Genomic DNA, 24,795 nt, shown 5'->3' on the forward strand with positions numbered 1-24,795 from the left:
GACCTCAAATGCCTCCAATTGTGCCTCCAATCAAAACCAGAGAGATAAAAGGAAGAAAGGGTGATGAAGACCTGGTTCATTACATATTCCAGCTTTACAATTATAGTCTGGCTTCTACATCACTCATTTTTTGACCAACATATATGGTTTTTAGGCAACAAAAACACTTAAAGTAGCTATTCTAGGATTTTTTTCTCTCTCAAACACTTCTAGCATGTGTGCGTGCCTACTCAGTTGTGTCTGACATTTTGTGACCCCAGGGACTGTAGCCCACCAGGCTCCTCTGTCCATGGGATTCTCCAGGCAAAAATACTAGAGTGGGTTGTCATGCCCTCCTCCAGGGGATCTTCCTGACCCAGGGATTGAACCAGCATCTCCTGCACTGGCAGGCAGGTTCTTTACCAGCTGAGCCACTGGGGAAGCCCTGTTTTAGGTTAATGAGACTGTGAAAAATAAACCCTTTTGTACCAGATTTACATCTGGTGATTTTTAAATATTTTTTTCACTCCTCTCTCTAGTCTCAACAAACAACAAAACATCTTCCTCCTGAAGGAACCTTACCACCTACACTCTAGAATTAATACCCTCATCAATTCTTCTAGAAACCAATGCTTAGAGTTTGTTCCCTGTAATGCAGGATTTGCCTACTCCAATATAAGTAGCAGCTCACAGATAAAACAATGGCTATAAAATCATTTCTACTGCAGATCCATCATAACACCTGTCTCATTATGGTGTCTTTTAAAACACCCTTGGACAAAACTGTTCACTGACATAAGCAGCCATTTTGCACCCTTTCCTATATTTCATATTTTAGGCCCTATCTTTAATCTGTTTCCCTGTCTATCTTCCCCATTAGACATAGCATTTTGGGGGCACAAGCTATGTTCACTGCAGAAGATGTAAAATTTACATCTTTAATAAAAAGTGCTAAATATTATAATATTTATATTATATAATAGAGCTATATACATGGGGCTATGGAAAGGAAGGAGCTATCTAAGACTCCTTCTCCTTTAAAGACTGACAGGAAGCTTAATCTTGATGGATATGTAGGAGCTTGCTTGGCACACTCAAGAAAAAGGCATTTGGGCTCAAAGCAACAGAATGTGCTTGATTTAGAGGAATTAAAGAATAGGATGTTGGGGGAGGAACAAGATGACAGAGGAGCTGGTGGACGTGGAGTACGTCGCTCTCCACGCATACATCAGGAATACACCTTCAGACACAGAAGTGCTTGCAGAACACCAGCTGAGAGTGGACAGGAGTACCTGACCACTGGAAAAGAATATATAAAACCATGCAAAACTCAGCAGGATGAAGGAACTAGGGGGAAAAACAGAAGTGTTAGTAGGACTGGACCTACCCTTGGTGGGTGGGAGAATTGAAACAGGGGTCCAATCTCCACAACGGGGCACTGTCTTGAGTCAGAAGAGAAACATTTAAGGCTGAGAGTGAGGCAGCTGATCTCTGGCAGCCTAAATGGAATGAGAATCAGACAGTCCTTGCCACAGCCTTACGTACCCCAGACAGGGACACAGGTCCCCTAGAAGGTGCAGCAGCTGGGAGCTGGAGCATAGGGACTGCAGAGCAATCCCAGGGCAAGGGCTGCAGTTGACTGCTGGGAGAGGGACCGAGGGGATGTAAGGGAGGAGACTGCAGTAGAAAATGCCTGTGGAAGGAAGCCAGGCAGCCATGGAAACCATGAGTCACACGTAGGGGGTGGAGCCATCACCATAGCCTCTCTCTTCCAACAAGGCAGCATCTGGCAGCTGAACTTGATGGGCGAGGCTGGCTGTACTCCTCTGAGTACCTGGTGCTGCCAAAACCCCTGCAACCCAAGCAACTGCACCACCTCCACACCCACCCCTCACTGGGGCAGACGCAAGTCCTCCAGAACAGTCTCAAGAGCAAACCCCAGTGGACGACCTATATGCACAGGTGGAAATAAAACCACAACTGAAACCCAGGGGCAGTCTGGCTAAGGAAGAAGAGCCAAAACCTTCCCACCAGCTGTATAAGCTGCAGATTAAATCCACAGGATCAACTAGGCAGACTCTGTATCTTTGGAATATATAAAAGGATACTGAGAGCGCCCACAAAAAAAAAAAAAAAAAAAACGCACTAGTTCTGATAGCCGTGGACATTGGAGGCAAGAACACACAGGAGTAGAACCAGATGAGAATGTGAGCTGCCCACACAGACGATCCACAGACCAGCTCAGTGTTGGAGGGCATCATAGGGAGGAAAGGGGGACCGTGACTCCCAGAGAGGGAAAGGTCGCTGACAACAGTGACTCAAGAAAAATATTTACTATTCTTATATTTTGACTTGCTTCTTTTGTTTTTTGTTTTTTCTTTTTTTTTAACCTTCTTTTTCCTCTGTTGTAGTTGTCAATTTTATTAGCACTATGATCTTTTGAGTTTTCTTTTTTCAATCACATTTTTCATTGCTGTTATAAAGGTCTGCCTCCACATTGGCTTTTTGCAGTTCTGTGGAGTTTTCCTTTTTTTCTTCTTCTTTTTTATTTATTTATATTTTTTTACTTTTAATTTTTAAATGTTTTAAACCTATTACTCTTTCTACATTTATTCCTCTGTTTGCTTTTCCTACTGTTCTTTCCCCCATGCAGATAACCTTTAATAAATATGTCTTCTCTGTCTACCTCTATTTAACTCTGCATTTCTATTCTTTCTTTTCTTTCTTTCCTTTCTTTTTCTCAACATATTTGTTAGTTTTGTTTTCATTGCGATATTCCCCAGGTGGTACTTTCCCTTAGTTTTGTTTTCCATTTGTGCTTTAGTTTTGTTCTTAACTGGTAGATATCATTTTTGGTTTCCTTTGTTCTCCGGGTCAATCCACTGTACTTTATTTTTGTTGGACTGTTTTGATTTTGCTTATGGGTGTCTATGTATATGTGTATATTCCATTATTTTAATCATTATTTGCCTGATTCTGTAACTGCCATTTGTCTGGAATTCATCTTTGGTTTCTTGTTGTTGTGTATTTGTTTTAATCCCATTTAATTCCATAACAGACCACCTATGGAATCTCCATTCCTGGCTAGAGATAAAGCCCTGAGCCTTTGGAGTGGGAACACTGACTCCAAGACCCTAGACTACCAAAGAACTCCTAACCCTAGGGAGCATCAAATAGCAAGAACACCCACAAAGGCGACCACCTGTATATAAGACCCGGCATCACACAACCAGTAGCACCCTGTGCAGGACACCTCATCCAAACAACAAGACAAAAATACAAACCCAAGAGTCAGCAGACAGGATTGTCACCTCACTCAGCCCTGCCCACCAGAGGAAAAAAAAAATCACCACAAACCTCACTCTACCAGAAGCTTACACAAACCACTGGACCAACCTTATGAGGGAAGAAACCAAAAGGAAGAAAGAATTCAACCTTGAAGCCTGGGAAAAGGAAACCTCAAACACAGTAAGTTAAAAAAAAAAAAAAAGAAAAGGTAGAGAAACACTGCACAGATGAAGGAACAAACTAGAAACACACAAGTCCAAATAAATAAGGAGGAAATAGGCAAACTACCTGAAAACGATTTCAGAATAATGATTGCAAAGATGATCAAAAACCTTGAAAATAGAATGGAGAAAATGCAAGAATCAATTAACAAAGACATAGAAGAATTAAAGAATGAATTAATTAAAGAATTAAAGAATGAACTCACAGAGACAAACAACACAATTACTGAAAATAAAAATACTCTAGAAGGAATCAATAGCAGAATATCTGAAGCAAAAAAATGGATCAGTGAACTGGAAGATAAAATGGTGGAAATACCTTCTGAAGAGCAGAATAAAGTAAAAACAATGAAAAGAACTGAAATAGTCTCAGAGACCTCTAGGACAATATTAAACGTACCAATATTTGAATTATGGGGTTCCCAGAAGAAGAAGAGAAAAAGAAAGGGTATGAGAAAATTTTTGAAAAGATTATAGTTGAAAATTTCCCCAACATGGAAAGGGAAATAGTCAATCAAGTCCAAGAGGCACAAAGAGTCCTATACAGGATAAACCCAAGGAGAAACAAGTCAAGACACATACTAATCAAACTAACAAAGATTAAACACAAAGAAAGAATATTAAAAGCAGCAAGGGAAAAGCAACAAGTAACATACAAGGGAAACCCCATATGTTTAACAGCTGATCTTTCAGCAGAAACTCTGCAGGCCAGAAGGAAATGGCAGGATATATTTAGAGTACTGCAAGGGAAAAATCTACAACTAAGATTACTCTACTGCCAAGGATTTCATTCAAAATTGTGGGGAACTCAAAAGTTTTTTAGACAAGCAAAAGTTAAGAGAATTCAGTACCACCAAACCAGCTTTACCACAAACATTAAAGGAACTTATATAGTCAGGAAATACAAGAGAAGAAAAAGATCTACAAGAGAAAAGAGAAGAAAAAGATTGCCAGGAGAAATATCAATAACCTCAGATACTCAGATGACACCACCCTTATGGCAGAAAGCAAAGAACTAAACAGCCTCTTGATGAATGTGAAAGAGGAGAATAAAAAGTTGGCTAAAAACTCTATATTCACAAAACAAAGATCATGGCATCCAGTCCCATCACTTCATGGCAAATAGATGGGGAAACAATGGAAACAATGAAGGACTTTATTTTGGGGGGCTCTAAAATCACTGAAGACGGCAACTGCAGCCATGAAATTAAAAGATGCTTGCTCCTTGGAAGAAAAGCTATGACCAATCTAGACAATATATTAAAAAGCAGAGACAATACTTTGTCAACAAAGGTCCATCTAGTCAAAGACTACTGGTTTTTCTAGTCAAAACCATCTAGTCAAAGACTACTGGTTTTTCCAGTAGTCATGTATGGATGTGAGAGTTGGACTATAAAGAAAGTTGAACGCTGATGAATTGGTGTTTTTGAACTGTGGTCTTGGAGAAGACTCTTCAGAGTCCCTTGGACTGCAAGGAGACCCAACTAGTCCATCCTAAAGGAAATCAGTCCTCAATATTCATTGTTAGGACTGATGCTGAAGCTGAAACTCCAATACTTTGGCCACCTGATGTGAAGTACCGACTCATTGGAAAAGACCCTGATGCTGGGAAAGATTGAAGACAGGAGGAGAAGAGGACGACAGAGGATGAGATGGTTGGATGGCATCACCAACACGATGGAAATGAGTTTGAGTAGGCTCCAGGGGTTGGTGATGAACAGGGAGGCCTGGCATGCTGCAGTCCATGGGGTCGCAAAGAGTCAGACACAACTGAGCAAATGAACTGAACTGAACTAAACTGAAACAATTAAGAAAATGGCAATAGGAACACACATATCAATAATTACTTTAAATGTAAATGGATTAAATGCTCCAACCAAAAGACACAGACTGGCTGAATGGATACAAAAACAAGACCTGTATATATGCTGTCTACAAGAAATCTATTTCAGACCTAAAGACACATATAGACTGAAAGTGAGAGGATGGAAAAAATATATTCCATGCAAATGGAAAGCAAAAGAAAGCTGGAGTAGCAATCCTTATGTCAGATAAAATAGACCTTAAAATGAAGAAGATTACAAGAGATAAGGAAGGACACTACTAATGATCAAGGGATCAATCCAATAGGAAGACATAACAATTGTAAATATCTATACACTCAACATAGGAGCACCTCAATACATAGACAAACACAAACAGACAGAAAAGGAGAAATTGACAGTAACACAATAATGGTAGGAGACTTTAACACCCCATTTACACCAATGGACAGATCATCAAAACAGAAAATTAATAAGGAAACACAAGTCTTAAATGATATATTAGATGAGACGGATCTCATTGATATCTTCAGAACATTTCATCCAAAAGAAGAAGAATACACTTTTTTCTCAAGTGTACATGGAACATTCTCTAAGACAGACCACATCCTGAGTCACAAATCAAACCTCAGTAAATTTTAAAAAATTGAAATCATATCACGCATCTTTTCTGACCACAATGCTATAAGACTAAATATCAATTACAAGAAAATAAACTGTAAAAAACACAAACACGTGGAAATTAAACAATATATGTTTCTAAATAATGAATAGGTTACTAAAGAAATCAAAAGGGAAATCAAAAAGTTCCAAGAAAATAAATGACAATGAAAACACAACAACTCAAAATCTATGGGATACAGCAAAAGCAATTCTAAGAGCGAAGTTTATAGCAATACAATCCTACCTCAAGAAACAAACAAACAAAAAATCGGATAGACAACCTAACTTTCCACCTAAAACAACCAGAAAAAGAAGAACCAAAAAACCCCAAAATTAGTAGAAGGGAAGAAATCATAAAGATCAGAGCAGAAATAAATGATGAGTGAAAAAAAAAAAAAAAAGAAACAATAGTAAAGATTAATAAAAGCTGGTTCTTTGAGAAGATAAAACTGACAAACCTTTAGCCACAGTTATTAAGAAAAAAAGAGAAGAATCAAATCGATAAAATTAGAAAATGAAACAGAAGAGGTTACAACAGACAACGCAAAAATACAACAGATTACAAGAGATTATTATGAACAATTATATGGCAATAAAATGGATAACCTGGAAGAAATGAACAGAATGTTAGTAAAGATCATTCTTCCAAGACTGAACCAGGAAGAAACTAGAAAGTATGAACAACTCAATTACAAGCACTGAAATCAAAACTGTGCTCAAAAATCTCCCAAAAAACAAAAGCCCAGGGCAAGATGGCTTCATAGGGGAATTCTAGAAAACATTTAGAAAAGAGCTAATGCCTATCCTTCTAAAATTCTTTCCAAAAAATTGCAAAGGAAGGAACACTTGCAAACTCATTCTATGAGGCCACCATCACCCCGATACCAAAACCAGACAAAGACAACACAGAAAAAGAAAACTAAAGGCCATTATCACTGATAAACATAGATGCAAAAATCCTCAACAAAATTCTAGCAAACAGAATTCAATAACACATTAAAAAGCTCATACATTATGATCAAATTGGGGTTATTCCAGGGATGCAAGGATTCTTCAATATATACAAAACAATCAATGTGATACACCATATAAACAAATTGAAAAATAAAAACCATATGATCATCACAATAGATGCAGGAAAAGCCTCTGAGAAAATTCAGGACCCACTTTTGATTAAAACTCTTCAAAAAACATGCATAGAAGGAACCTACCTCAACATAGTAAAGACCATATATGATAAGCCCACAGGACACAATATTCTCAATGGTGAAAAACCACCAGCACTCCCCCTAAGATCAGGAACAAGACAAAGGTGTCCATTCTCACCACTATTATTCAACATAGTTTTGGAAGTCATAGATACAGCAATCAGAGAAGAAAAAGAAATAAATGGAATCTAGATTGGAAAACAAGAAGTAAAGCTCCCACTGTTTGCAGATGACATGATACTATACATAGAAAACCCTGAAGACACTATCAGAAAATTACTAGAGCTAATCAGGGAATTTAGCAAAGTCACAGGATACAAAATCAATACACAGAAATCACTGGTGCATTCCTATATACTAACAGTGAAAAATCAGAAAAAGAAATTAAGGAATCAATTCCATTCACCACTGCAACAAAAAGAATAAAATATCTAGAAATAAACCTACCTAAGAAGACAATACTATACAGAAAATTATAAGACACTCATGAAAGAAACCAAGGATGACATAAACAGATGGAGAGACAGTCCATGTTCCTGTGTAGGAAGAATCAATATTGTGAAAATGACTATATTTCCAAATGCAATCTACAGATTCAACACGATCCCTATCAAATTACCAATGGCATTTTTCACAGAACTAGAACAAAAAATTCCACAATTTACATGGAAGCACAAAAGACCCTGAATAGCCAAAGCAGTCTTGAGGAAGAAGAATGAAGCTTCCTGACTTCAGATTATACTACAAAGGTACAGTCATCAAGACAGTATGGTACTGGCACAAAAACAGAAATGTAGACCAATGGAAGAAGATAGAAAGCCCAGAAATAAACCCATGCACCTACAGGTACCTTATTTTTGACAAAGGAGGAAAGGATATACAATGGGGCAAAGACAGCCTCTTCAATAAGTGGTGCTGGGAAAACTGGACAGCTACATGTAAAACAATGAAAGTAGAATGCTTCCTAGCACCATACACAAAGATAAACTCAGAATGGATTAAAGACCTAAATGTAAGACAAGAAACTATAAAACCCTTAGAGGAAAACATAGGTAGAACACTAGACAAATCAAAGCAAGATCCTCTATGACCCAAGTCCTAGAGTAATGGAAATCAAAACAAAAGTAAACAAGTGGGACCTGATTAAACCTAAAAGCTTTTGTACAGCAAAGGAAACTGTAAACAAGGTGAAAAGACAACTCTCAGAATGAGAGAAAATAATAGCAAATGAAACAACTGACAAAGGATTAGTTTCCAAAATATATAATTAGCTCATTCAACTCAAAACCAGAAAAACAAACAATTCAATCAAAAAGCGTGAAAAAGACCTAAACAGACATTTCTCCAAAGAAGACATACAGATTGCTAACAAACACATGAAAAGATGCTCAACACTGCTTATTATTAGAGAAATGCAAATCAAAACTACAACGAGATATCACCTCCCACCATTCAGAATGGCCATCATCAAAAGGTCTACAAATGGTAAATGCTGGAGAGGGTGTGGAGAAAAAGGAATGCTCTTGCACTGTTGGCGGGAATGTAAATTGATACAGCCACTATGGAAGATGGTATGGAGATTCCTTAAAAAACTAGGAATAAAACCACCATATGACCCACCAATTTCACTCCTAGGCATATACCCTGAAGAAACCAAAATTGGAAAAGACACATATACCCCAATGTTCATTGCAGCACTATTTGCAATAGCTAGAACATGGAAGCAACCTAGATGTCCATCAACAGATGAATGGATAAAGAAGTTGTTGTATATATACACAATGGAATATTACTCAGCCGTAAAAAGGAACACATTTGAGTCAGTTCTAATGAGGTGGATGAACCGAGAGCCTATTATACAGAGTGAAGTAAGTCAGAAAGACAAATATCGTATACTAACACATATATAGGGAATCTAGAAAGATGGTACTGAAGAATTTATTTGCAGAGCAGCAATGGAGAAACAGACAGAGAACAGACTTATGGACATGGGGAGAAGGGAGGAGAGGGAGGAGAGGGTGAGATGTACAGATAGAGTAACATGGAAACTTAATATGTAAAATAGCCAATGGGAATTTGCTGTATGTCTCAGGGAACTCAAACAGGGGCTGTGTATCAAACTAGGGGGTGGAATGGGGAGGGAGACTGGAGGGAGTTTCAAGAGGGAGGGGACATATGTATACCTCTGGCTGATTCATGTTGAGGTTTGACAGAAAACAGCAAAGTTTTGTAAAGCAATTATCCTTCAATTAAAAAATAAATAAACTTTAAAAAATTAAAAAAAAAATAGGATGTTAATGAATTGCTGAGTGTCCCCATACAGACAGGGGATAGATGAAAGTAATAGTGCAGTTGGAGGTGAAATTAGAAAAGATCACAAAGAGAATAGGGAGCCATCTGAAAGTTTGAGGGGGTAGCAGCAGCATTTCTGGTAACCACAAAGAGCATTCATGGGTGAGTGTGAGAGCAAAGACTAGGAGAGTATTTGAGGAGGCTACAACAATCACAGGAGTGTTAGATGATGGGTCTGAAATTAGGGGAGAGAACTGAGAGTTATTTAGGAAAAATAATCAACAGAATTTGATAACTGATTATGGAGAAACTAGTAATCTTACAGTGGCTTCTGGAACAGGTCATTGGATTGTTTATGTTGTCACAACCAGAAATATAGGCTAGTTCTGGCCCACATTAAAATAAGCTCTAGATTCATTTATTGCCCCAAACTCTGTTATTTAACCCCATCCTTCTACACCCAAGCCTCCAGTTTAACACAGGGCCTCACTGACTCTCACATGTCTCCTAGGTGGCCCCCCAAACAAACCTCTATCCCAAGCCAGTATTTCTCAAAGTTAGTTCTTTATTCTAACTAATCAGGATGTCCTGTGGTGCTTGATAAAAATGCAGAATTATTGGCCTTATCCCAGATCCCATGAGGGACAAAATTTGCATTTTGATACTTTCAACGTTGAGAACCATTAGCCTGATCCAGCCTATCTACTACTATCAAATTTATTTTTATTAAACTCTGCTTTCCTCATGTCACTTGCTTGTTCCAACTGATTTCTAATCTTCTACCTGGACTTTAAGATCTTCTTTTAACTTGATTTTTTAATCTTTCCAATATACATTTTTGTTCTTTACAAAATCAACCACATTTCTCATTCCTTCCTTCTCGCCCACCTGCCGTACCCCCTCCCAAATACAATTTGGTTCTCTTTCCAAGCTTTTGTATTGAATATTACTTCCACAATCTGAGAGCTTTTCCATCATTTCCCCTCCCCCGTCAAATCCCAGCTACCATATCCTGAAAGTCTAGAAATTTGCATGGATTTTTCTCTAATTACTCTAACCCAACTTATGTCTCCTGTCTAATACATAATATTGCTATGGCACAATTAGCAGGGACAACTTAAGGTTTGATTATTTCAACTATATTATTGCAATGATAAGGTTTTATTCTTATTTTCCAGTCATTAGTGCACCCAGCACAGTTCTTGGTACACAATAAGCACTAAAGAAATATTTGCTGATTTTGGAAATCATCCCAAAAGATGGATGGCATTTTTCCCCCAATGTCACATGAATCTGTTAGGTAGTTAGAATAGGAAACAGGAGTCCAGAATGGCGGGGGCTAAAAGATAAGAAAGGAAAAAGCCCGTGAAAATAGAACAAAGGAAGGTTCGAGGACCCAAGTGAGGACCTCAGGTAGAACAAACAACACTCCTGGCTAGCGTAATTTACATAGGGCAGGCCCAGGGGGAGAAAAAAACATATAGAAAGAGGAGCCCGAGGGGGTGTCTCTCTCTCTCTCTCAATGGATTTCCCTGCTATTTCCTAAATAAAATGGAGCTGTAACATGGAACTGTAACACTGACTTGTCTAAGAGCTATAGCACGGTCTGTTCATGACCTGAGAGCTATAACAGGGTCTGTCCGAGACCCGAGAACTGTGACACACCAAGGGCTTTATGTCCATCACTCCAAATCTTTGTTGTGACCAGACAGAACCGAGGAGCATACACTCGCCTGACAAGTCCAAAAAGACAGAGGACTTCAATTTTTAAAAGCAAAACAAATGTAAATATATTCACTATTCTAGATACCTGGTGATGTTACAGATAATGTTTCCTGGGGCAGGGGGCGGGGGTGGTGTGTGTGGATAAACTGGGAAATTGGGACTGACATACATACACTACGATGGCAGTGTGCATGCTCAGTTGTGTTTGACTCTTTGCGACCCCATGGACTGCAGTCCACCAGACTCCTCTGTCCATGGGACTCTCCAGGCAAGAATACTGGAGTGGGTTGCCATGCCTTCCTTCAGGGGATCTTCACAACTCAGGGATCGAACCCATATCTCCTGCGTCTCCTGCATTGGCAGGTGGATTCTTTATCACTGCGCCACCTCAGGAAGCCCATATCCACAGTAGTATATACAAAATAGATAGCTTATAAGAACCTGCTGTATAGCATAGGAAACTCTACTCAATACTCTGTAATGGTCTGTATGAGAAAAGAATCTGAAAAACAGTGGATATATGTATATTAATAACTGATTTACTTTTCTGTACATCTGAAACTAACACAACATTGTAAATCCACTATACTCCAATAGAAATTAAAAAAAAAAAAAGATAATGTTTCCTGGCCTGTTTTCTAAATACAGACTGCTTAATCATGAAGGCAAGGTAATTACAAATAGCTCTTAATTAAAATACAGGCCACTTTTGGTGTACTGATGTAATAGTGTATCATGTAATTGTGGCACTGCAATGCAGTGTCTCATGTATATAACATTTAGATCAGCAGTCCCCAACCTTTTTGGCACCAGGGACCAGTTTCATGGAAGACTATTTTTCCACAGACTGGGGTAGGTGAGGATGAGTTCAGGAATATTCAACCACATTGCATTTATTGTGTATTTTATTGCTAATCTAATGCCATCGCTGATCAGACTGGAAGTACTGGTTTGCGGCCTGGAGGTTGCGGACCCCTGTTTAGATGACAGCAACTGAAAGAACCTTAAAAGATAATGCAAGCCAATCACTTCAGTTTCTCTACTTAATAACTGAACCTCAGAGAAATTGTATGACTTGCCCAAAGTCACAAAGCTGATGAGCAGCACCCAGCAAAAATAAGCACCCAGGCCTCCTGACTGAACATCAAAGGTTGCTTTCATTACACCACATGCTCAGAGATACTAAAGTCAAAGTGAGATGCTTCAGTAAGAATTCCTGTTAGCATAAACGAAACTTTTAGGAGTCTCTCCCTGATATCCTGAAAAACTGAGGTAAAACACACCTCAGAATCATAAGGACTGACACAGGCACAGTTCCAAAAAAAAAAAAAATTTAAAAAGAAGTAAAACTTTCTAAGACAAAATATACAATCATAGTGCAGTTCTAAAGTATTTCCCAAAGCCACAGGAAAAATACTTACAAAGTTAAATTCTAATCATGTGATCTTAACATTCATCTTACTACTTTGGTAAAATACACACCAAAAGAAGAACCGAACACATAAAATACTAGAAGCAAAAATCACTCAATCTCCAAAAGCACAAATTCACATCTAAGGGTAAAACGCATCTTTGGTACTCACCGTAACTTTACTTCCAACTATCTGCATGCAGAGGTCAACGGAGAGTAGTTATGGTGTAAAAAAAAAAAAAAACAAACAGCAACAGTATTAATAATCAGAGGCTTTTCACAGAAGTGTTTAGTAAATTAGTAAATAGCTACCTCTATGTGTACTTTTAATATTTTAGGTCTAGAGGTTAATACATCAGTATTAATTTCTACCATATTCCAAAAATGTATAAAGTCGGCAGAATAAAGATTCCCAAATAAAATTATTACCATTTGAGGATTTTTTTTAACTTTTCTGTAATGGGCTTCTCAACTAGTTGTAGTATAAATATCAAGTAATGCAAGATTAAGTGCAATCAGGCATCAGATATTTTATCAGCCCACAACCTCTCAAAAAGTTATCATGAGAAAATTGAATTTTATTCTAATATTGTTTCTTTCCTTTTTTTTCCTTGCCCTTTTTTCTTTCCTTTACTATTAAGCTTGAAATTAGGTATTTTAGAATATAAATGTTACACTTAAAGTCATGTGTTTAAGTTAATAAATAAACTTTAGGTTGAAAACTGGAAATTTTATATTGTTATGAATTTAAGGTTTAATATATGGTTTTATATTATACTTGAAAACTACAAAGAAGATAGATTGCTATGATTCTAGTTTTCTAGGTCATCCTAGCATTTCTATTATAACAACACAGTTTTCTATATAATGTAAAGACAAAGAAGCAGTTTGTATTTAAATATACTTATTCAGAAGGAGGAAATAGTTCAAAAATTACAACCTCCATTGAGTTTTTCTTATGGTGAAGAAATAAGAGAATTCCTAAGAATTTGTGTTTAAGAAGGCAAGAACTAAAATCATAGTCCTAAAGTATAATTTTATGCCAGAATTCAAATATAAATCATTGTTATCAGAATCCTACACTTGAATATCAAGCAATGTTCAAAAAAAGAGTTCATCCATAATCTAAAACTATTAATCTGATGGCACATATTACCAATACATGTTCTAATTATTAGCTAGTACTTCAAAAATAAAAATCAAATATAACTGAAATACCAATAAGAATCCTAAGTTTAACAGGATACTACAAGATACAAAAAGAAACGATAGTTTCCTGATTAATTATTTCAGAGGAATCCATGAATCTCCAAATAGAAAAGCAGCTTTCTTAAAATATTCATTCGACAGATTATCTACAGACAGTGACTATTTAGTTGAATAAAAGCCTCTGTGGTGCCATTAGCAGTCTTCTGAATTGAAAGATACGCTACTGACCTAAATTATTTCTTCCCACCAAAAAGACAGAGGTCTTAAAAAAAAAAAAAAAAGAGGTCTTATTTGTCCCGTGTTTATTTACCACAGACATGAAATTAAAAAAAAAAAAAAAAGAAGAAGAAGAAGAATTGCAAGCCTGTCTTAACAATTTAAGCAGGTCTATACTATTCTGATTGCAAAATGATTGCATTTAGTTAAAGCATATACAGCAAACAGATTAGATGAGCCAAGAAAAGCTAAAAGAAACTGGTCTGGTCATGTTTGGGTTCAACTGTTTCACCTTATCTAGGTGATGTCTGGCAAAGACTTGAGAAAGAAAATACCTGATAGTGGCAAAGGCAAAACCATTAATACTTGTATGTGTGTGTGCTAAGTCACTTCAGTTTTGTCTGACTCTGTGTGACCCTATGGACTGTAGCCTGCCAGGTTCCTCTGTCCATGGGATTCTCCAGGCAAGAATAGTGAAGTGGGTTGCCATGCCTTTCTCTAGGAGATCTTTCTGACCCAGGGATCAAACCCATGTCTCTTATGTCTCCTGCATTGGCAGGCAGGTTCTTTGCCACTAGTGCCACCTGGGAAGCCAATGCATGTATACACACATACAAAAAGATATACTACAACTCTTAACTGCTTATGATATGTGTGTGTGTGCTTAGTCACTCAGTTGTGTCTGACTCTTTGCAACCCCATGGACTGTAGCCTGCCAGGTTCCTTTGTCCATGGGGATTCTCTAAGCAAGAATACTGGAGTGGGTTGCCATGTTCTCCTCCAGGGGATCTTCCCAACCCAGGGATAGAACTCAGGTCTCCTGCATTGCAGATGGATTCTTTACCATCTAAGCTGCCAGGGAAGCCTGCTTATGATATGGGCCAATCTGAAAATATTTAGCGATGTATTTTGTATCACTATTTTAAATTCTTTGCTGAGAGTTTTTTTAATCAATGCCACCTTTCAATGTATCTTCAAAAAATGTAACTTTACATATTTTTAAATCTCAACCTCAAAGACTGTGATTTAAGTTAGAAATAAATTAGTTTCTTAATATGGTCATAAGGACACTGACATCTGGCAAACTAATGTTCGGATTTCAGTGACTAATTTTTTCCTCATAAACGTCTTTGCACACGTGCTCAGTCGCTCAGTCATGTCCGACTTTTTGACCCCACGGACTGTAGCCCACCAGGTTCCTTTGTCCATGGGATTCTCAAGACAAGAATATTGGCGTGATTTCCCACTACTATTCAACATAGTGTTGGAAGTTTTGGCCACAGCAATCAGAGCAGAAAAAGAAGTAAAAGGAATCCAAATAGGAAAAGAAGAAGTGAAACTCTCGCTGTTTGCAGATGACATGATCCTCTACATAGAAAACCCTAAAGACTCTTCCAGAAAATTACTAGAGCTAATCAATGAATATAGTAAAGTTGCAGGATATAAAATTAACACACAGAAATCCCTTGCATTCCTATATACTAACAATGAAAAAACAGAAAGAGAAATTAAGGAAACAATACCATTCACCATTGCAACAAAATGAATAAAATACTTAGGAGTATATCTACCTAAAGAAACAAAAGACCTATACATAGAAAACTATAAAACACTGATGAAAGAAATCAAAGAGGACACAAACAGATGGAGAAATATACCGTGTTCATGGATTGGAAGAATCAATATTGTCAAAATGGCTATTCTACCCAAAGCAATCTATAGATTCAATGCAATCCCTATCAAGCTACCAACAGTATTTTTCACAGAACTAGACCAAATAATTTCGCAATTTGTATGGAAATACAAAAAACCTCGAATAGCCAAAGTAATCTTGAGAAAGAAGAATGGAACTGGAGGAATCAACCTGCCTGACTTCAGACTCTACTACAAAGCCACAGTCATCAAGACAGTATGGTACTGGCACAAAGACAGAAATATAGATCAATGGAACAGAATAGAAAGCCCAGAGATAAATCCACGAACCTATGGACAACTTATCTTTGACAAAGGAGGCAAGGATATACAATGGAAAAAAGACAACCTCTTTAACAAGTGGTGCTGGGAAAACTGGTCAACCACTTGTAAAAAAATGAAACTAGAACACTTTCTAACACCATACACAAAAATAAATTCAAAATGGATTAAAGATCTAAATGTAAGACCAGAAACTATAAAACTCCTAGAGGAGAACATAGGCAAGACACTCTCCGACATAAATCACAGCAAGATCCTCTATGACCCACCTCCCAGAATATTGGAAATAAAAGCAAAACTAAACAAATGGGACTTAATTAAACTTAAAAGCTTTTGCACTACAAAGGAAACTATAAGTAAGGTGAAAAGTCAGCCCTCAGAATGGGAGGAAATAATAGCAAATGAAGAAACAGACAAAGGATTCATCTCAAAAATATACAAGCAACTCCTGCAGCTCAATTCCAGAAAAATAAATGACCCAGTCAAAAAATGGGCCAAAGAACTAAACAGACATTTCTCCAAAGAAGACATACAGATGGCTAACATACACATGGAAAGATGCTCAACATCACTTATTATCAGAGAAATTCATCAAAACCACAATGAGGTACCATTACACGCCAGTCAGGATGGCTGCTATCCAAAAGTCTACAAGCAATAAATGCTGGAGAGGGTGTGGAGAAAAGGGAACCCTCTTACACTGTTGATGGGAATGCAAACTAGTACAGCCACTATGGAAAACAGTGTGGAGATTTCTTAAAAAACTGGAAATAGAACTGCCATATGACCCAGCAATCCCACTTCTGGGCATACACACTGAGGAAACCAGATCTGAAAGAGACACGTGCACCCCAATGTTCATCACAGCACTGTTTATAATAGCCAGGACATGGAAGCAACCTAGATGCCCATCAGCAGATGAATGGATAAGAAAGCTGTGGTACATATACACCATGGAATATTACTTAGCTGTTAAAAAGAATTCATTTGAATCAGTTCTAATGAGATGGATGAAACTGGAGCCCATTATACAGAGTGAATTAAGCCAGAAAGATAAAGAAATTTACAGCATACTAACACATATATATGGAATTTAGAAAGATGGTAACGATAACCCTATATGCAAAACAGAAAAAGAGACACAGAAGTACAGAACAGACTTTTGAACTCTGTGGGAGAAGGTGAGGGTGGGATGTTTCGAAAGAACAGCATGTATATTATCTATGGTGAAACAGATCACCAGCCCAGGTGGGATGCATGAGACAAGTGCTTGGGCCTGGTGCACTGGAAAGACCCAGAGGGATCAGGTGGAGAGGGAGGTGGGAGGGGGGATCAGGATGGGGAATACGTATAACTCTATGGCTGATTCATATCAATGTATGACAAAACCCACTGCAAAAATAAATAAATAAATAAATAAAGAATATTGGCGTGATTTCCTTCTCCATGGGATTTTCCCAACCCAGGGATCGAACCTGCATCTCCTGCTTGGGAGGCAGATTGTTTACTATCTGAACCACCAGGGAATATCCACATAAACATCTATATATACTGTTAAAATGTAACATGCACGATTCCCTCTAAATCACTGATGTCTTGTGCCTCTCAAGATTATGAATTGGTATGACAATGTTGCAATTTTTTTTTTAACTTGCAGTTTTCATTTTATTTAAAATTCACTGACACTGTGTGCAATATACCATGACAGCTGCTGGCAATGTGGCAGGCATGTTGGGGTGCAAACATGAAAGTGTCACACTGCTGCCTTGAGGAATGTAGGTTTTGGGGACGGGAATCTGACAAGGAGGAAGACCATGGGAACCACGCAGGGCAAAGGCAGGGATGCTGAGAGTGCAGCTGCTCGGTGATTGTTTGGGGGCAGAAGCACAAAGCTTTGAACCGGCATGGGTTTGGGGTGATGCCAGGGTGAAGGTGAAGAGAACAGGAACAGGCTGGGTGACATGAAGCCACTGATGTTCGGTAGTGAGTTGGGCGGGGAGGCCGGCAGCTGTCACAATGAACAGCCCAGTGAGCGCACGTTGCAATATTAACAAAGCTTGGTTTTCCACTTCTGAAAACTTATGTTGGTGCTGTGAAAAGAAAGACTCTTCCAGATTATCTGTGGCCAAATTATCTACATGTACCCGGGCCTCCCTGGTGGCTTAGATGGTAAAGAATCTGCTTGCAATGCAGGAGACCTGGGTTTGATCCGTGGGTTGGGAAGATCCCCTGGAGAAGGAAATGGCAAATCACTCCAGTATTCTTGGCATGGGAAATACCAGGGACAGAGGAGCCTGCAGGGCTACAGTCCATGGAGTTGCAAAGAGTCAGAAATGACTTAGCAACTAAACAACAAGATCAAGACCATAACCACACTTGTTACAGTAAGCAAGAGTCCAATTCCAGCAGAGAAGAGACTCTTTTCCACTCTCTTATTAAGTCCTTTCATCACTGACAGAGTTATTCAAGGTACTTTTTCCTTTGCATTCACACAACATTTTTTATTATGGAATTTGAAGAGGAAAAACCTAAGCAATAGTTTTCATCATTATCTTTTAATTTCCTTTATATTCTCTTATCCCAGGCTAATTTTGGCATGATCAGTTACACAACAAAAGACTCTCCTTTGCTTTAGAAACAGGCTTTGTGTCCAAACCCATGTATTAGTTTCATCTTGCTTTACTGTCCTTCCCACAAACACAGGAGAATGACGGATATCGCTTATTGAGTGCTTATTTTGTTTTTCAATTCCATGTAAAATGCCTAAGCAGGTGTTAAAGGGGGAAATGTACAGTTTATGTTTAAATTTAACTATAATTTTCACATGTTTTACACATGACTTATGATAAAACATTTTTCTACCAGGGACTCTAGTCCTTAAATTTGCTTTTACTTCAAGATAAAAGTTTTGACTATTTGCAAAACATTTTCATAAAGCAGTGGTTACAATCATATCTACTTTAAATGTGGAAGCATTTTTAATCAGTGTGTCAATACAAAGAAAAAATAAGCATAAAAGAGTATGACATGCAAAGTATACTTAAAGCCTAATAAAAGCCAGCAGGACGGAAACCTTAGTTAAACATAGATAAATGGTCATAGGGTACATTATAATTCATGCAAATTTTATTGTCATGATCACGAAGAGATCACAAAAGATGAGAGGATGGTTTGTCATTAAATGGTATCCCTCTCACCTTCAAAAGGAAATAACATATGTAATTTTATTTGTTTTCACCACAGAACACAGTACTAACGACTGTCTCTCCAAAGTGAGAAAGCTTTAAGACATGCTTATCAATAGGCTTTCTTTCATCATATTTAGTCCATGAAAACTACAAGCTAATAAAACATATAACCTTAGAGCGCTAATGAAAGTTCTATATGTCAAGTGACCCTATGTGTGCTAAAGGAAACAAATAAAGATCATATACTAAATAGTTATTTGTATCGATTTTGAGACTAATGCCTTTAGTATAGAGTTTTCATGTCTTTTGAGAAAATTTCAATTTCCATTTTTCAAATAAATCAATTCAAGAGAGCTCAGCCAACGTTTACCCCAAGTTTAGCATTTTAATCTGAAAAATGAGTATATAAATCAGTGTGCGCTTTTTTGGTCAGTTAAAGGGGAAACAATACAAAGATAAATGAAAACAAGTTCTACATAGAGACTGAGTCAAAATCAAAAGGTTAAGAAGAGCTTCACACAATCTTCATTATATTCAGTTCCACTTACGCAAACAAAAGCAACAACAAATGAGCCAGAGACACTAACAAAATCTTGCCATTAAAATCAGCACATAATTATTCATATATAATTATCTGTACTTTGCACCCAGATATAACTATATAGATTTACTAGTGTATTTGCCTTTAAGTATTTGAAAAATAACACTGAATGTACACCCTGCATTTCCTAAAGCATTTTACTGTGAACAATAACTTGAGTGCAAAAATGAGAAGAGATTCATCAGAATTTCAAAGTAAAACCCTATGCCTCACCTAATTCTATTGAAAATGATGCTCAAGGCAAATTTCACTTATCACTTGAAACACATTTCTGCCCTTGGATACCAGAAGCAAATTAAAAAACATGCTGTTGTTCTGCTCTGGCAGAGCTGCAATGCATTATGTTTAAATAGTTCAGCATTCAGATTTAGCTTACTTAAAGTACAATATGGAATCAATACAATTGTAGAATTCAGACAAAATGCATCAATAATTGCCACTGCAATTACTGTACTGAAACAGCATTAATAGGATAGCCAAATAATTTTAGAATATATTTTGCCAATGAAGAACTATTCACTAATCAACTTTTTAAATTTAAAATATGTATTCCTTAAATGTAAATGTATGTGTATAATAAACACGTCACACAAACATAAAATCACTGTGTGTTTTTGTGTGTGTATATATATATGTACATATATATACATACAACATATGTATGTTATATATATACACATACATAGTGATTATAAACTCTGTGAAAACTTCTTCTTTACAGAAATGTAAAAGATACAGTCCACTATTTCAAAAAATATTTTTTTTCTTACAAAAATAAATCAAACTTTAGACTCTTTTTGGAAGCACTTTAGGAAATAAACAAAGCAATATATTCCAGTTTTTCCTGCTGCAGACAAGCCTTTTCAATGAATCCTAATTTTAATTCTTTTGAGACTCACACAGATTTCATTAAAGTTCCTATTAAACACCTTCCTTTATGCTAAATTAAGCTGTACAATAACAATTATGAGGTAGTTTACATAAGTAGCATCACAAAAAATAAAAACAAACTGTTTATTAAAAAAATTGCTATAAATTTCAAGTAAGCAAATACCAGACATATAACTTTAATGTAAACTTAGTTAAATCTTGTGACTAGGCTATGTTTTTCCTTCCTCAAAATCTGAAGTGTTCCTATAACAAAGTGTATATTAAGTGGAATAAGTACAAATTGCTGCTATTTGTTAGTAAGTGCACAAAACCTCAGCTCAAAAATTTAACCAGATTAACTCAGAGCCAACTATTATTAGTCTGTTTTGTTTATAAGAATGGAAATCTCTCTTTAAGAACAGTTTTGAAATATATAAAAAATGTATTAAAGTACCTATATATACCTCTTTTATGACGTCTATATAAGTACACTGAGGCAAAAACTTGGAGATCTGAAGTTTGCTTCTTTTAAGCAGATAATGCTAAGCTCATTATATGGATGCTGGAAGAGTCTCACTACTTACAGATTTGGCAGTAGCAGAAATATACTGGACGACCATCTCACGCTTGGTGGTAAAATCTTTGTTTCGTAAAGGAGCTTTTCGCTCTTCATTAAGGTTCATGTCCTCCTGTTAAAAAGAATATTTATTAAAAAAATAATATTTATTGTATTAGCAAAATTCTGCTTATGAGTTTCAAAGGTGCTTAATAAGTATTAAGCAACAAAGTTCTACTGTATATCACAAGGAACTATATTCAATATCCTATAATAAAATATAAGAGAAAAGTATATGACAAAGAATATATATGTATGACTGAATCACTGTGCTGTACAGCACAAATTAACACAACATTGTAAATCAACTATACCTCAACAAAATAAACTTTAAAAAAGAAAAAGAAAAAAATTAATGTTCTCTGTATTAAAATAGTAAGTCATGCTCTGACTATCAACAACCACCATTTTTCGGCTCCTTCACTATTATTTTTCACTCTATATACCCTAGTGTTATATAAATTTTACCATATATTTATGGTTCATATTGCTACCTACTCAATGAGTAGAAACAAGAAAAACTTTTTAACTATTCCACAGAATAAACTGGCAGTTTATAGCATAGATATACATCATTCAGCCTTAGCAATGTTATTTTTTCACCCTGATAGCAAAAATAAACAAATAAACACTTTACTACTTGGCATATGTTCCCTTAGGATAAATATTATCTAGAAGAGCAAACATAATTTGTAAATTATAGGAAATATATATTTACAATATGTCACTGAAGAAAGATTCATGAGAAGTTGCTGAATTTGGGGGAAAAAATCAGAAACATAGTTACCTACATTGGGATAACAAATACCACTAACTGGAAAGAAAAATATTCAGTTACAGCAACACATCGTTTTGAGGTTCAATAAGCTTTGATTTGGTTGGAAATGTTCCTTTATATTGTGTTACAAAGACATAGAACATTTTCACTAGATAAATCATTTTTTCTTCATTTTGAAACTCATGTTAACCCCTGAAACATATTAAGACACACTTGAAGGGTCATAAAACCAAGTTGGAAAGGACTACACCTCCAAAATCAACATCAAATGAAAAGACAACATACAGAATGTATGAAAATGTTTACAAGTCATACATCTGATATGGGGCTTGTATCCCCATAAAAAGAAGCCTTACAAATGAACAATAGACAAATAACCCAACTACAAGTGGACAAAGGATTTGAACAGACATTTCTCTAAAGAAGCCATACAAATTGCCAATAAGCACATGAGGCTCAACATCACTATTCACCAAGGAAATGCAAATCAAAACCACAGTGAGACACCGCTTCACTCCCACAGTAATAAAGGCTAAGACAGAAAAGATAACAATTGTTGGTGAGGATGTGAAGAAACTGGAACCCTTACACACTGATGGTAAGAATATGAGATGATATAGGCACTTTGGAAAACAGTCTTGTAGTTCCTCAAAAAGTTATATGTAGAGTTACCACATGACTCAGCTTATACCCAAGACAAATGAAAACATATGTCCACACAAAAACTCGTACTTGAATGTTCATAGCAGAAATATTAGAGTGGAAACAATTCAAATGTCCATCAAATGATGAATGGATAAAAAAAAGTCATATGTCCATACAATGGAATATTATTCAGCCACAAAGAGGAATGAAGTACTGATACATTCTATACTTCATGGATGAAACTTGAAATCACATTATGCTAAATGAAGGAAGCAGGTCACAAAAGACCATACATTACATGATTCCATTTATATTAAATATCCAGAACAGGCAAATCTATAGAGATTTGTGAATTAGTGGTTGTCAGGGGCAGGGCAAGAGGGGATGAGAGAACTGGGCTGTGACTGCCAACAGGTACAGTGTTTCATTTCTGTGTGATAAAAATGTTCTAAGAATGAATGTTGTGATGGTTGCACAACTCTTTGAATACATGAAGAGAAGAAAAAAAACCACTGAACTATATACTTTAAGAGGATGAATTTTATGGCTTCTGAAAGGTATCTCGATTTTTTAAAACAAGAAAAAGAAATCAGTATTTTTATCCCTTTACTTGCTTAGTAATTCTAAACATTACTAGTTTTTAATCAACTAAATGAATGGACAAAGAAAAATACTAAAATAATTTTAAAAAATAATGTATGAGAATGTGGGGGAAAAAACAAAGGATCCATAAAAAGTAATCAAACTGCATCTGTGTATTGAATAGTAACTTCAATGACACCAGTATCTCATGATATATAGTTGCACCCACTGCAGTGACTCCTACAATGATTAATTCACAATCAATACCTATAAATTTCATGTATATATACCTGACCCCCCCCCTTCCCAATCATCTCTATCACTGTCTCTACCTCTACTTTTCCTATCTTATCTCATTTCTCATTTGTATATCTTACCTGTAAATGACTTACTTGAAGCCAGCCTCTCTTTCTCTCTCAAAGGCTAGATCTAGCATTGTTGAATCAAAGTGAGAATCACAGAAATGAGGCTGTATAGCACTTTATAAAGTCCACAGATACTCATCTACGTTCTGTGTCAACTTCAACTAACAGGGAACTCACTACCTCCACACGCAGTCCTTCCCATTATAGGGTAGTTTAACTTTTGCCAAGTTTTACTTTGGAGGACTGGATCTGAAATATGTACAACAAAATACTAACATCATGTTAAGGTGGCAAGATCATATCATTATTTTTTCTTCTCTACTTTCTAAATTTTGACTCACTTATTTACCAAACTCATACCATGCACCACCTGAGGAGAAGGTATTGGCTACCCACACAGGTATTCTTGCCTGGAGAGTTCCATGGACAGAGGAGGCTAGTGGCCTTACAGTCCATGGGGTTGCAGAATCAGACATGACTGAGCAACTAACACTTTCACTTTACCATGCACCACAGAATATGCTAGGTAGGGAGCGAAAATTGAAAATTTGAAAGAGTGCTTGAGCCCATGAATTAAATGAGTTATTATTTGTGAAGTTCTTAAAACAATGCCTAATATTTAGTAAATGCTAATTTGTCTGTTAAATTAATAAAAATAAACAATTCATAGTATAGTAGGGATGGAGAAGGAAATGGCGACCCCACTCCAGTATTCTTGCCTGGAAAATTTCCATGGACAGAGGAGCCTGGCAGGCTATAGTCCATGGGGTCGCCCATAGTCAGACACGACTGACTGAGTGACTAAGCACATATAGTAGGGAAGAGTGATATGCAAACATATGGGTATAACAGAGGCATGTACAGGATGTCATAGGAACACAGAGGACAGATGGGAAAGACAATAGAGAAGTCTTCATCAAGATTTGGGTCTTGAAGGAGGAGAAAAACCTGAGTGAAGGCCAAGAGATTAGCTACCAGACCACAGTAGGCTTCTGTCATGGTTGGCTGCCCAATAGCCAACATGCCCGCTATAATTTTAAACACCCACCCAGTATCAGCCCCACCAATGAAGAATCCATGAAAACCACATCTATCAGTCTCCCTATCCCTTATAACAATACAGTAAGATGGCTTAGTTGTC

The 24,795-nt window shown here is 36.8% G+C and overlaps 1 protein-coding gene across 1 annotated transcript in view; it reads right to left on the minus strand.

Annotated features, from left to right (window-relative positions):
• The window catches only part of DIAPH2 (diaphanous related formin 2), a 964,220-nt gene that overhangs the window by 852,097 nt on the left and 87,328 nt on the right, over positions 1–24,795 (minus strand). The window contains exons 4-5 of the mRNA XM_061136610.1: positions 21,253–21,357; positions 12,783–12,803 (exon numbers count right to left, since the gene is read on the minus strand). Coding sequence (XP_060992593.1) covers positions 12,783–12,803; positions 21,253–21,357 — 126 coding nt within the window. The remainder of the gene's footprint in view (positions 1–12,782; positions 12,804–21,252; positions 21,358–24,795) is intronic.

This window comes from Dama dama, chromosome X, assembly GCF_033118175.1.
Source record: "Dama dama isolate Ldn47 chromosome X, ASM3311817v1, whole genome shotgun sequence".
NCBI classification, from domain to species: domain Eukaryota; kingdom Metazoa; phylum Chordata; class Mammalia; order Artiodactyla; family Cervidae; genus Dama; species Dama dama.